Below are 14761 nucleotides of genomic sequence, written 5' to 3'. Positions count from 1 at the left end.
AAAACGTATTATAAAAAATGGTTTCAAGCTCAATATAATTGATGCTAAAAATGAAATTGAAGCTCGAATTTTAAACAGCATTGCCTGATGGTCACATTGAAGAATTTACAAAAAAAAAAATGTATAAAAAATAATGAACTAAATTCCAAAAATTTTAATGATTTAATACAAAAGTAATCAAAATTAAGATCTTGCCAGCTGAGAAAAATCCTTTAACAATTAAAATCGATTTTCATTATCATGAACTATAAATGATTGGCAAATTGCAATTACGAAAGCAAATTTATCAAACAAAGGTGTCTAACAAATAGCTAATTGTTCCAGCAGCATTCTGTAAACTTATTCCAGAAAATATCGGAAAAACTTCTAGCCGTGTAATATTTTCTTTTTTAATTATTCTTTAAATATCTTTAATATTTTTTTAAATTTTTCTTTAAATATCTTTAATTTCATGATTACGATGAGATAATTTAATACGTTTATCCGAAATTTACTAGGTCGAGTGAAAACTAACCAGCCTCACCTGAAAAGGAAAAAAAAATTCTCTATTCAAAGATGAAAAAGAAAAATTAAATAAAATTACACTCATACGGTTATTTTAGCGCAGCGCCTAGAATATTTTCCGATATTTTCCACTGTGCGCTAGTCTGAGGGTTCGATCTTAATGCAAGCATGTTTGGTGTCACGAAACACGCTTAAGAAATGGCGACGGAAGATTATGATAGCCTTTATTCGTCACACAGCAACGATATCGGGCTGAATGAACATTGGTAAGTGCGAATAGCTCTAATATTCGTAACACGTAAGCACAAAAATAGTAGTGAAATTATGTAAATTAAAAACCAAAAAGTTAAAAGTAATAAAAATCAATAAATTTGATGTTGTTTGTTGAGCTAGGACACTGTATTAATATTTAGTATGTATGTATATGGAATGGCATACATATGCATGTAAGCATGCATTCCCATGAAACGGATTAATCGTATGTTTACAGTTGACTAATGGAGTTTTCGTGCATAAACATACATATGTACACATATATGTAGATACACCCGCAAAGCATGCTATTTTCCAAGGTATACAAACAAACGCATATGTATGCATGTACATACATACGGTTGTTGTCTGCATGCAAGCGCACGCATTTATATGCATTCGCACAATGGTGTTTTTCTTCTTTAATTTCATGGGCCAACGCCTGTATGTATGTAATAGGTTGCGTATGTACATACATATGTATGCAGATTTTTTTTTATTTATGCATATATTTGTATGTGCATGTATGAAGTTTTGTATGTGTTTAGGAAGTTTTATATGTACATATGTATTAATTTTCTAGTTACGCTAATGATTTGTTATTGTGTTTAATCTTGTTTTACATATGTAGTATGATTTTACTCCAAACATACATCTACATTTTCATTCATATTTTTCTATATTGATTTAGTGTATTATGTATGTATGTAGTTAATGGTTTTTCTTTCAAGTTTTGCTTAGTATTTAGTATGCTAATTTCCATTACATTCATTATTAGTTATTATTCATTACATTTACGAGTATTTATTAAAAAATCAGTACTTTGGCGGTATAAAATTCTTCCTATTGCACGAATACTTATAACAAAATGTACACAAAAATAAAGGAATCAAGTCTTTCCAGATAACACAATTATCCTTTCATAAGGTCCTTAGGTTAAATGTTATTTTAGATTTTATGTTGTGTTAGTTTCTTTTTTGGGATTTTAGTTTTTTTGTTGGTGCCAAATTAATATGGTTAATCTAAGTGATACAATATGTATTTAAATATACTAGCAATATCTATGTATACGAATATCTACATGTTGGTACAAACGTCGGGGCTCCAACAAATCAGTGAGCAACAACTGCTGTATGTGCTTACATAGTACATATGTATGTCTACGTACAATACATAACGTCAATAATGTGTAAATACAATACCTAAACTGGAATACTTAAACATACAAACTCTAATATATATTTACTCAGCATATTTCTTAGTTATTCCCGCCCACAAATTTTCTCAAATTTTTACTCACATCTCACAGTACGCACCTTCCTTCCTTCACTATCATTATGTTTTAAGTTTTGAATTTTGCTTCAGCTCAAATAGGCCCGCATTACCCTCCCGCCGACGCATCAGCGTCCCCTCGGCAGGCCTCACTCAGTTGTACACGCCACGCGTCATGCCCTCCCTATTGCGTGTGTGCCACTTGCAGGTGAGTATGCGTATGTAGGTTCTGCGGAAGGATGCATTGCAAAGCGCATAACAAACCGGATTTATAGTTGAGTTAATGTAACAAAGCGCATAGAAAAACTCCCACAATTCATTGGGAATGCAATCGGAACATGTGGTGAGTGGCTTGATTAGCACCAGTATATTGTAAGGTGTCCAAGTGATAATGAAACTCAGCAAGATGGCCGACAATGTTTTCGCTGCCTTCGATTCTTGTCGCTTCTCCTGTGACTTCTTCTTCTTCTTAGCCGCTGCACGCGCTGTTGCATGCACATTTTTGCCCAATTGTTTGGGTATGATTTTCGCATTGAGCGGTATGCGTACATCGTGTGCAGCATGAGACATGCGTCTTCCCAACGGCAAACTGTATTCGGAATCACGCGACGAAAGTGGCCGTCTTGGTGGCGGTGCACCACCACCACCACCACCACCACCAGCCCCACCAATGATTGGTAACGACACATCTTCGTGTATCATTTTGATCGATGGCGCCTCTGGGCCATTGTTGGCGCTTGCCCCATCCGAGGGTAGCCGTATTAGTATTGTATAAACTGAATCTTGACTTACCGAACGCGAAGCGATGCGATTATTGCCAGGTAGGGAGCGTGAATCACGCGCTCCCGATGCCGAAGAGATCTCTTGTAGCTGGGAGAGTGGTGTCATGGGCGGGCGTAGTGGGGTGGGTGAGACATCGGGTAACAGTATGCTTGGCGGACGTACGCCGCACCCACTGCCGCCGAGAGAGTAGTTATCGCGTACCACACCCATTGAAGTGCAACTGAAATGAATCAAAGATTAAGAAGAATTTAATGCGGAAGGAAGAGTTTAACAAATAAATGAAATGAATGTATTATTTTATTATTAATAAGAAGGGTTAAAACCCATTCGGGTGTAAAGAAATGTGTTTCGTATTTTCCATAAAAAGTTAAAAAATCAATAAAGATCAGAAAAGACTGGAAAAATTCGGTACAGTTAACATTCATCAACAAATGTTACTTGTTTTTAGGCAGATTTCCTTTTAGTTACATACGCAATTACATCGATTATTTCAAAACACCGTAAAGCTCCAAATTACACAAAAATTAGTTAAGAACGAAATATTCTTCTTTGGAAGTAAATGCAGCGATTAGTAAATAAACTCGCCAGGAACCATTGCTGTCTAATTTAATGAAATACACGAGTCTTTGTATGTCTTTTGGAGTTATTGATATATTTTTTTTTTGTTCTTCATACGAACATACGAGTAACTGTTCATGGCTGAAATACACTCGGAGGTTTGCCATTAACAATCAAATATAAAAAACATATTTCATAAAAGAACTCGATATTATATATATTTTTTTAATTGTCTTCAATCCCCCTAAAAAAAAATTGGCTTCCTAAAAGGGTATATTTTTAGTTTTCTCTAAACCGCTCTTTTGACACTTGACGGTTTAACAGCTCTATTCCCACACCAATGGAAAAAAGTCATGCCTTTATTATGCCTACCCTACTTTTTTAGTACCTACTAAGTTACATAAACTTAACTGTAAGGGCACTAGTGATGGTAATTGTTATGATGACCTACTGAGGATGTGACAATGACGAAACAATATTTAGTTTCTGTGCCACTGTTTTAGTCGCAGTAGCTAAGACAATAGTCATCCGATGAGTTTTGTCTATGGCGTGGAAAAAGGGATGAAATTGTCGTTTTTACACCACAAAACTTGTCTGGCCATGTTAAAGCCAACCAGCGTGTTTGATTAAATTGAGTATGTTGTGGACAGGTCAGAGATATGCTTCTGGTATCGTATTCCTGCTCCTCATAAAAACGGGTCATATGCAAAGAACGTGATCCACTTCTTTCTGTTTATTTTCGTTCCTGTAGCTTCTACAGAATTTGGTGTAGTTAATGCCCAGCTTTCTGTCGTGTGTGCAAAACGGCCAATATTCAGTGAGAACCGCTAGTAGCCTAGCGCACTCAGGTCTGGGGTTATCTAACAAAATCTTTTAGGGTTGTATAAGAGCCACATATGTTTCACAACACCGCCCCCTTTGGCCCTTTTTCAAAATATCTTGGAAAACAATTTTCCAGTATATACATATGTAAATACATAGAAGTAGATCCGGTCCTCGATTGAGCCCAATGCGGAACTCCCACTGTCTAACTCAACTGTTGTGCTCATTTTCGGGAATGTACTGCGAGCTGACTACTAACTGTGTTCAAAAGAGACCTAGACTCCTTACTCAGCTCTTCGACTTAATGGCCGACTGTTGTACGATAAAATGGCGACAGCGTAAACATATGTTTATAGGTCAGCGATCTCTTATATCTAACTTAAACTCGTTTAGATAGCTATTTACCCAAAATCCGATGGTTCCTCTAGCTCATATGGGAAATCATCGGAATCTTCACGTCCTGAATGCCACCACGCGATGCACCACTCCTTGATGCCACCAAAGCATGAATATGGCTTCTTGATGGTATTAGTGCTTTTGATCTGTAGGAAAACAAGTTACGAATTAGGCGATGTAATTTAATGTTATACAAGAGTTGCCACGAGTTTGCTTGAAGCTTTTAATTAGTAAACAAAGCTTTCATTAAGATATGTCTTTTAAAATGGTAGTTGCTCTAGCGAAGCAATTTTTTCTAACAAAGTGATGAAAAAATTCGAATGAGAGACTCATGGTAACCCTTATGCAATACTTACAATAAACAAGTAAGAAAGTCTAAGTTCGGGTGGAGCCGAACATTAAATACCCGGCGCGAGTATTAAATATATGTTTTTTCACCTTTCCGAAAGCTACCGCTAGATGGTAACCGTAAATTGGCGTCCTTAAATTTCGAAATATTGCAGTTTCAAGCATTTCTGAAATTTACCCTTATATAAAAAGCGGCCGTAATTTTAATCCGATTTCAATAATTTTCAACGTTTTGCTTTTATGTGGCAAGCATAATAAAAATACCGAGTTTGGTACAAATTGGTAGAACGGTTACCGATATACATATATGTGATCATAAGTGGGCGGTGCCACGCCCATTTACCAAAATTTTACCATAAACGTATTTCTTGGTAAAGAATTGTTGCAGGCATCAATTTTGAATAAATTAGCTTTAATATTTACTGATTTATCGAATATTTGGTATTTCTCTAAATTACCGTTATATGGGATGTGGGCGTGGTTATTGTCCGATTTTTTAAATTTTCGGCCATTTAGTTTGCTGTATCAAGGCCAACAACTGTGCCAAGTTTGGAAGAAATTGGTGCGCCGGTTACCAAGATATACACATGTAACCATAAGTGGGCGTGGCTACGCCCATTTTCCAAAAATTTATAATATTATTATAAGTCTTATTTTTCGTCTGAAAATTATTGTAAATATCAATTTTGAGTGAATTATCTTCAGTAGTTACTAAAATATCGCAGTTTTCGTATTTCTGGAAATTACCGTTATATGGGAGGTGGGCGTGGTTACAGTCCGATTTCGCCCATTTTCATTACCAACCTACCTTGGATTAACGGAAACCTACATACCAAATTTCGTTGAGATATCTAAATTTTTGCTCGAGTTATCGTGTACACGGACGGACGGACAGACGGACGGACAGACAGACATGGCTTAATCGATTTCTCTATTCATTCTGAGTATTTATGTATACATTTGTCTAAATCTATCTCGATTCGTTTTGGCTGTTACAAACAACCGTTATGTGAACAAAATTAATATACCCTTGTGCACAAGTGCGCTCGGGTATAAAAATGCAAACAATAAAAACAGCTTACACTCGATTTGCGTGAATGCAGACCATGATAGCCCGTATCAATGACCATATTAGTCATGTAAACGCTCTCAGCATCGGCAGAAGACTCAGATCTTGGTCGTCTCCATGTGTCATGATCGCCTGCATTGCCGCCCAGTTGTGAAAACGATAACATGCCTGTGTGATTAACGGCTGTGTTCTCATCGCTAGGAAAATGTGAGAGAAGAAAACGATTGAGAAAAAGTCGGAGAAGTGTACAACTTTATATTTTTTTTTGCGCGTAAAATAGGCCCACAGAAAATCTCTACATTCTTCAAATAATTTCAAGTTTAAATTCAAGGTAGACAAGTTTTGGGAGCACATTTCTACTAAATTTTTTCTCCACTCTACTATTTTACCCACCTTGAGTTGGAACGTTTCGACGAATCCTTTTTGCCCGCTTGCAAATTGGGCAGATCCTTTTGTCGCTTTTTTGTCTCTCTCCAAATGCGATAATACAAAAAGCACATAATTGTTACCGGAAAATAGAATGCGGCCAGTGCAGTACCAAAAGTAATGTACTGATTGGTCTCAATAAATTGTATATAGCACTCGTATTGCGGTACGGTACGTTTACCCTCAATATATGGCCAACTGTAAATCCAAGGTGGCCACAATAGCAGGCTTACGCCCCAGGCAGCGCCAATCATGACTGCTGCTCGATTGGTGGTACGTTTAGCGCGATATGTCAAAGGTCGTGTAACGCTAAAATATCTATCAAAACTGATTATTAGCAAATTCAATACCGAGGCATTCGATGCCAAATAGTCCAGCGCCAGCCATGTATCGCAGATATGTGGACCAAGTGGCCAGTAGCCTAAGATCGTGGTGACTGCAAAAAGTGGCATTGATATGAGACCGATGGCGAAATCGGCAATGGCCAGCGAGAATAGAAAGTAATTACTGATTGTTTGTAGTTGTTTATCGATTTTGAATGAGATCATAACCATAACATTGCCCGCCACTGTGAGTATGCTGAGTATGGCGGCAATTATGCCCATGAACACCATTGAGGAGACCGAATAGCGTGGTCCCTTCGGTTCGTATATGCTAGTGGTGTTCGTTTGATTTTGTGCTATTTCATTATCTAAGATAATTACTGTGGTGACATTGTCCAGCATAACGGTAAAGAAAACGGAAGGCGCTATTGTGGTTGTGGTTGTCGTAGTTGTTGTAGTTGTAGTCGTCGATGTGCTCGTTGTGCGGAATGAAGGTGCTAAAGGTTCCAGTATGCTAGGCGGCCCATGTGCCGGCATAGCTAGTCTTGCCAAATCGAAAGTGCCCATTTGGATTATTTTATTTATGTTTTTAAGCGTTTATGAGTTATTGTTGTTTATGTTGTTTATGTGTTTTTTTTTTTTTTAATCTTTATTAATTACTATTTTTTATGTTCTCTGATAGTTTCGTGCAAATGTATTGCTGTTGTTCTTTAATTAAAGCTTTTGTTTGCTAAGTACCCAGATGATTAAGCTGTGTTCAAAGCCATCCAACAAATGTATGTATATGTGGGAGTGTATTACCCATTAACTGGATCTGGAAAATCGGAATATTATTAATATAGATACATACATATATACATAAAATACATGAAGAAAAAGATTGTATTATAATGTTTGAACAATTTTATTTCGATAGGAACCAAACAGCGTTAGTATAGTGAATATTAGGAGCTCGGCATACCTCTCAACTGTGCTTTGCGCTAACAGGATTTTGAGACGGCGTAATACCAAATACTTCGATAAAATTTAATTGAAACTATAATGAAACCTCGATAAAATGAACCATGATAAAACGAAAAGCTCAATACCCTCGTTGCTGCGAAATTTTCAAAAAAGACATAACGAAGAAATTTTGAGCATGATAATAATAATAAATTGGCGCTTACACAACATGTTAGTGTTTTTTCGAGCTTCTCCGATTTGTGGCGTGCGCTTTAATGTTGTCACACAAAGGTGAGGGAGCTATAGTTTTATGGGGACTCTGAACAGCGATTGTATTTTTATGAGAAGAAGTTATTCATAGCAAAATATCCTTGGAGATTTGCCATTGCCTGCCAAAGGGCGACCGATATTAGAAAAAAACATTTTTATGTTTTATTTCTTGGTGTTGGTCGGAAACTGGGCTCGAACCCAGGCCCTGCGGATTATATTGACGGTTAGAGTCCTGTTATAAAAACAACGAATCTATACTTAAAACGAAGTTTTTCAAAAATTCTGAATTTTTCGTTGCATCGAAATTTTGTTATTCCATAAATATAACGAAACTATAGATATACCTAAGAATTTCCACTTCGTTATATCGAGGTTTAACTGTATTTATGATTCTTAGAGTCTGCAGCTGGCATATATCTGAATAGAAATAGTAAAAAAGACTGCAAATGTGGTAAGTACCATGACTTGTTCTCCTTCTAAACTCTCTTTCATTGAAGACGGTCTAGTTTGGTTATGATAAACTCGAAATGACTTCTGCAATCCACACTCGATTTACAGGCTCTGAAAGCCTAAAAAGCTCTGAACGCCTGAAAAACTTGGTACGGAGTTTTACTCCAAATTTTCTGAGGTAATTTTTTTTTATCAGGCTAGCGTCAACGGGTATTATGCCCGCAGGCATACATATACATACACGAATAAAAGTGTCGGGGTTGGGGATCAGACTTTCCTTTCCTTATGTATTTTGAAGCGTTTTGCTGCAAAACGTCAGGATTTTTTACTAACCTCAAAAAACATGGCGGGTATTATTGACGTTCAGAAGAATCATGACGTGATGGAGATTCGTGATCAGCGCATAGGATAGTCTATGAGCTTGTTCGAGTTACAATCGCAGCCGCAGTGTTGCATTTTTAACAACGTATTATCAGTTGGGCAGTTGCAACAGTGTTGCAAATTTTCATCAGTACGACAGTTATGTCGCTTTTATTACGTGGCTCGAACAGGAAATCTCATTCCTCTAGTATTTCTACAATGGACTGAAGTGGCTTCGACTTAAATGACTAAAAAAATGTACCTAATTTTTATAAATGAACTACAGTGTTTTGGGTGCCAAAGGTAATACAAATAATTCCTCCACTTGACATCACCATAGACATCATGAAGAGTTAGAACGGATTACTTTAGACTAGTTTTCTATTTATGCTAAAATAAATTAGCCTTCCACAAAAAAAATCTCATTAAGCAAGCACTAAATTTTGTGAAAAAGATAGTATAGTAAAATGTTGCGGTTTAAATAACTAGAAACAGTGTTCACCTCTCTTTTGCTCCAGTCGATACTAGTCACAGCTTTCTTCATCAAATTTTTCGTATGCGCTATAAAAAGCGAAATTAAAGAAAAAATGGAGGGCCAAAAGGCCTAAAAGTATGCTAATCGAAACAAGAAGTAGAACAAAACTTAATGCATTTTGAAATTCGCAGATATGTATGCACAAATTAATTTGCGAATTAAACGTACATATGTACATACATACATGTGTATATGTAGATATGTGTGTATATGTCAATGCTTTTCTTAGCACATAATACCTTTTGCTTTGCCTTTCAGGCGGAAACTTCACTTCCAATTCAATACATCCGATATGGAGATCGATTCGATGCGTCAAACTGCATTTGTAAATGTCACCGGATGTCGCTTGGTGGGTTGATATGGTATGGTTGATATTGGTATGTATACCAGGGTTGCCACTGTTGGTTGTTTCCAACCAACTTTGGTTTTATTTATTCTTATTTTAATTTTTGTAGTTTTTTCTCTGCTTTGGCTTTCGTTTTTTTTTTAATTAGAACTTAGCAAATTTTTTCTTCACAAAAAGTATTATTGCATACCGAATGCCAAAAATGAATAAACGAATATTTCAAATTCCTATTTTTAATGTAACATGTTTTATATGCACATCTAAAAAGTAAAAAAATGTAATTAAAGCTTATTTCCAACAAAATTAGTGAAGTCGTTTTTAATGTGACTGGTCTAAGACTTACTCAACAATAGTGTTTTAAGGCTTTTGAGATTGAGAATACGGGAAAAATAGTTTCGTTGGATAAAACAATTTGCTTGACATTTCAAATGACCTTCAAAGGGAGGGGGTTTTCAATTTTTTTCCTTTTTTGACCTGAAAATAATTTGCAGTGAACTTTTTAAAAAGTTTTAACAACACATTTTTTCTGCCCATGCTTCCAGGAATCCTTTTCCATGGTCGCAGGAATCGAAAAACGCATTTTAATTTTTTTTTTTATGAATTCATGACTAGCCGTGCTCGTTCTCGAGATATTAGAATTTGTCACGAAAAAAGTTCAATTTCCACACTGTGTGGCGTTATTGTCGAAGCTTTTAAAAATGTTTTACTGTACGAATCGCAACATATTCGGAAATACGTACATTGGCTAAGTTCCAAGAGTAACTGAGAAAATACTACTTTTGGTTAACTCATAGGTTATTCACATCCGAATGGGTCACACGAGAATTATTATTTTTGACCTAAAAAGAAACTTGACAGGTGGCGCTAAGTGGTGCCGCCCCATCAATTCTTTCGAAAAACATAGAAGTTGATGTAGGGCTTTAATTTTTTCTATGTAATATTTGTAGACACAAATAAGGAAAAAACGAAAAATGGTCGTGATTGGTTTATTTTAAAGCATACCTCCCATACAAACCTACTTCAAAATCGCCTTAAAATGCTATAAAAAGCGCATCGATGAGAATATAACTCTGAAAGTTCGTCTATCTGTTCATTAATAATAATATTATAAGTAAACAAACTAAAAATGGGTATGGTCGGTTTATTTTAAAGTATATCGCCCATACAAACCTAACCTCAAAATCGCCTTAGAGTACCGAAAAAGCGTAGCAATGAGAATATGACCCCGAAATGTTGTCCATCTGTTTATAATACTACTATAAGGGAACACTCTAAAATGCAGGAGATCGTTCGCAACAAAATTAAAAAAAAAAACAACGCCAATTCGTAAATTGCACTTATTCAGATTATAAAGCTCAAAATTTTCATCAAAATTTGTTGAATTTTCCTAAATTTTGTGGCGAGTTTGCAACCTTGATTTATATGGTTTTGGCTAAAGCTTCGACAATATTTTTATAGAAAAATAACAAAAAAATTAGCTTGAAAACATTCTGAATATTAAAAAAAAAATCAACAAGTGGACACTTGTTTGAGACATTGTATTTATGCGAAAAGTATTTCCGATAATTTAGTTTAAAATGTCTTCATTTTACCCAAGAAGCACGCGATTTATAGAGATATATTCAACCCCGCCTAGCTAACGTATGATCGTAAATATAAGGCAAGGTAAAAGGAGTCCTAAAGTAGACCAAATATTGCGACTCAACGGCTTTCACGCGAAAACTCTTTTTTGACCTCTCTCTTTTTACATAACTTGCATACACGTATAAATACTTAAGCAGTATATTTTAAGCGATTTATATTTTACACTAATCCCTTCCTTATCCTTTGTTTGTTTGTATGTATGAAAGTGAATTTGTGAGAGGTATGCCGCTCCCTTAATGCATGCCACTTTTGCTAATGCATTTTTAATAGCCTACAAATAGGCGCCCCACCTGCATAGCTCTTAATATTCAATACAAATATGTAGTCTATTTGCAGGAGTTGCGACCGCACTACAAACACTTATGCACATACAAATGTACAAAGGTGCAATACATACCTACCGCATTGTGATTGTAGTTATGCCAGCTGCCGCTGCCAATATTTCTGCTACTGATACTGCTACCTCCACTGCTTCAGCCAACATTTTCGCCTGTATTTGGCCGTTGTTGTTGTTGTTGTTCCTCTTATCGTCGTTAGTGCTGTCGTTATTCATGCAATGTGCTCGTCGCATTGCTGCTTTTGTCTGCGCCACAGTTTGACAGTTCATTTTACATGCACATAAAGGAGTTCCTGTCTTATCCTGTCCTACTGCCACACTGCCATACTGCCAAAGTGTGACACACGTTCGCCTTCACGCCTGCACTCCGCTCGTGCATTCGTCTTGTCACACCAACACCGATGTGCGCGGATGAGGATGCGAATGATTTTGTTTTGCTTTTGTTATCGTATGATAAATAATACAATCGTTGTCGACGCTGTTGTTGCACGAATCTTAATGTGTGATGCTGTTTGCGGTGGTCTTAAGTGGTGTTTTGATATCGTTATTGTTTTTTTTTTTGTATTATTTGCAGTGAGTTGCTTTTGTGGTTGTTGTTGTTGCTGCTGCCATTGTACTGGGCCTGTCCTGTCGTAGCTGTGCACTGCTATCGCCACACTTTACTAATTCACAAAGTTAATCAAAATGAGAGCACTGGAAACAGACACTTACATACACAAGCGCACGCACGCGCGTATAAAAGCACATACGCGCGTATACACAAACATGCACACTCGTACTCAGGCGAAGAAGAAAGGACAAGTGTATGCATAGAGGTCCGTACAAACTTATGTATATGCATATGTTCCTGCTATCGACAAGTTTAACACCACAGCAGTGACAGAAGCAGGAGCAAGAACGGCGGTAGCTTTTTAGTAACAGCCACAACGCACATAAATACACATTAACACATATGTTTGTGGATTAAATGCAGCTACATACATACATATGTAAACGTTTGAGCCTGATGTGTACGAATCTGCACACACTTTCGATTGTCCTGCCTCGCCTATAGCAGTTGCCGCTCCCTAACAGCCAACTACATTCATACCTACATACGCTTTATATCTAGCGCTGCTTAAAGTATGCTACATATAAAAGCAAACAGATTTTAAAATTTTTTCACGCTTGCCTTTCATTTAACTCAGTTGCACACATGGTATGTATGTAAGTACGTTTAACCATCTCACTTTGTTTAATTACATTTTATCATTACATATATTACCTCGATTCAATTTTTTTTAATTTTTCGTACATAAATCTTCTGCTAATCCACATCTCTACCCATGCACACAGAATATACATACATACATACTCTACATATATCGATGTATAACACCAACACTAGAACATTAATTTAGCTAAATGGCCTGACAGGCTTGGCTGCGGGTATCCTTATTTTTCCTGCTTTCTCCTCAAATAAATTCTCATGCATTTTTTTCACATTTACTCAATAACTTTTCAACGAAAAACTGTAGCAGGTACTTTTATGTACATTATTTTGATTACACACTTTTCACTACAAACTACTTTTGCGTTTGGCTTCGTTTATGTAAATCACATTGATTTAGCTTAGAATAATAAAATATATATGCCCATTATATATGTAAGTAAATAGTTAAGTATCTTTTCGCCTAAATGTATACACGCTTATTATAAAACTCAAGTTTATTGCTTCAAATCTCATCCGGGACTGAATGTGTACCATCAACGGAGCGAATAATCAGTCTTTAGTCCTTTCATTTGACTCTCTCTCTCAAGCAGGATGCTGTGCGCTGTATGCTTGCTTTTATGCCCACATATTTGGGTGGGTGTGCTAGCAAGTGTCTATTGGAATTTAAAACTCAACTCTGTATCCATTACAGTCATGCTCTCTTTCGCTCTTTCGCTCTCTCGCTCTCACATGCTCTTACTCTATTGCTCAGTCATTAGTAAAGTACGAAAGTCTCGTTGCATTTGCTTCTTCCTGTGACTACTTGAGGGTTGGGTTTGCGGAACACAGCAAACGCTTATAATGAATGAATGAATGAATTTCAGATTCAAACGAATGTTTCTTCTGATTGGACGATGTGTTGTTGGCTCTCAATGATTCTTATTCTTTAGTCGCGACTCGGCGAGCTTTAAGCTACGTATTTCCAGTATGTTGCATTGCATACTTTTAGGCTATTCACCATGTTATTGGAATAAAAGCTTAATATTTGAATTTTGAATAATTTAAGCGTGCAAAAAAATGTGTTTTATGTTCATGCAATCTTTATTTTAGTGCTAGGGTTTAATTGCATGGCACGGAGGACGATAATTTTTGCTACTTCCAGTTTTCGAAACCTTACCCGGTGGTTCTTATGGGCACGTTAATACAATGGAATAAATAGTTTCCGTATGAATTGGCACTGCTAGTGTATCTTCAAAAGCAACACAACTCAAAAAAAAGGAACAGTCCAGCGCCTTCGTCTTGGTCTGCAGGCTGTATCGGAGATACACCCGCTAAATTTAAACGTAGAATACGTTGTATGGTTAAGAGCATATCCAAGTCAAAAACGAAAGCACAAACTAAGAAAAAAATATCGATAACAAAAGCGATAATAAAATCGATAACAAAATCAATAAAAATATCGATAACAAAATCGTTAACTAAATCGATTACAAAATCGATAAAAAATCGATTACAAAATCTATCGAAAAATCGATTACAAAATCGATAACAAAATCGATTCCAAAGTCAATAACAAAATTGATAACAACATCTATCAAAAAATCCAGTACAAAATCGGTAATAAATTCGATAAAAAAATCGATAACAAAAGCGATAACAATATCTATAGAAAAATCGATAAAAATATTGATGACAAAAGCGACAAAAATATCGATAACAAAACCGATAAATAATCAATAATAAAATCAATAACAGAATCGATTACAAAATCGATAAAAATATCGATCATTATATCGATAAGTTCCGAAAATATCGATAGCAAAATCAATAACAACATCGATACAAATTTCGATGACAAAATCGGTGAAAATATCGGTAACAAAACCGATAAAAATATCGATGGCAAAATCGATTAAAATATCGGCAACAAAA

General features: G+C 36.1%; 1 protein-coding gene across 6 annotated transcripts in view; it reads right to left on the bottom strand.

Moving 5' to 3' along the window:
* Positions 1 to 1260: 1260 nt before the first annotated feature.
* Positions 1261 to 14761, bottom strand: part of LOC118744712 (muscarinic acetylcholine receptor DM1) — a 33623-nt gene continuing 20122 nt past the window's right edge. For 2 of the 6 annotated variants that reach the window (XM_036477924.1, XM_036477927.1), the window contains exons 3-6: positions 6398 to 7567; positions 6018 to 6201; positions 4597 to 4733; positions 2182 to 3031 (exon numbers count right to left, since the gene is read on the bottom strand). In XM_036477924.1, the coding sequence (XP_036333817.1) occupies positions 2182 to 3031; positions 4597 to 4733; positions 6018 to 6201; positions 6398 to 7320 (2094 nt within the window). In that variant the 5' untranslated portion in view covers positions 7321 to 7567. Of the gene's footprint in view, positions 3032 to 4596; positions 4734 to 6017; positions 6202 to 6397; positions 7568 to 9277; positions 9337 to 9549; positions 9761 to 11697; positions 12300 to 14761 lie in introns of those variants that run through there. The other 4 variants (XM_036477928.1, XM_036477926.1, XM_036477923.1 and 1 more) reach the window with 4 other exon arrangements.

Source organism: Rhagoletis pomonella, unplaced genomic scaffold (assembly GCF_013731165.1).
Source record: "Rhagoletis pomonella isolate Grant_MI unplaced genomic scaffold, Rhpom_1.0 Rhpom_scaffold_00008, whole genome shotgun sequence".
Classification (NCBI taxonomy): Eukaryota; Metazoa; Arthropoda; class Insecta; order Diptera; family Tephritidae; genus Rhagoletis; species Rhagoletis pomonella.
This window is presented reverse-complemented; position numbering and strand designations above follow the sequence as displayed.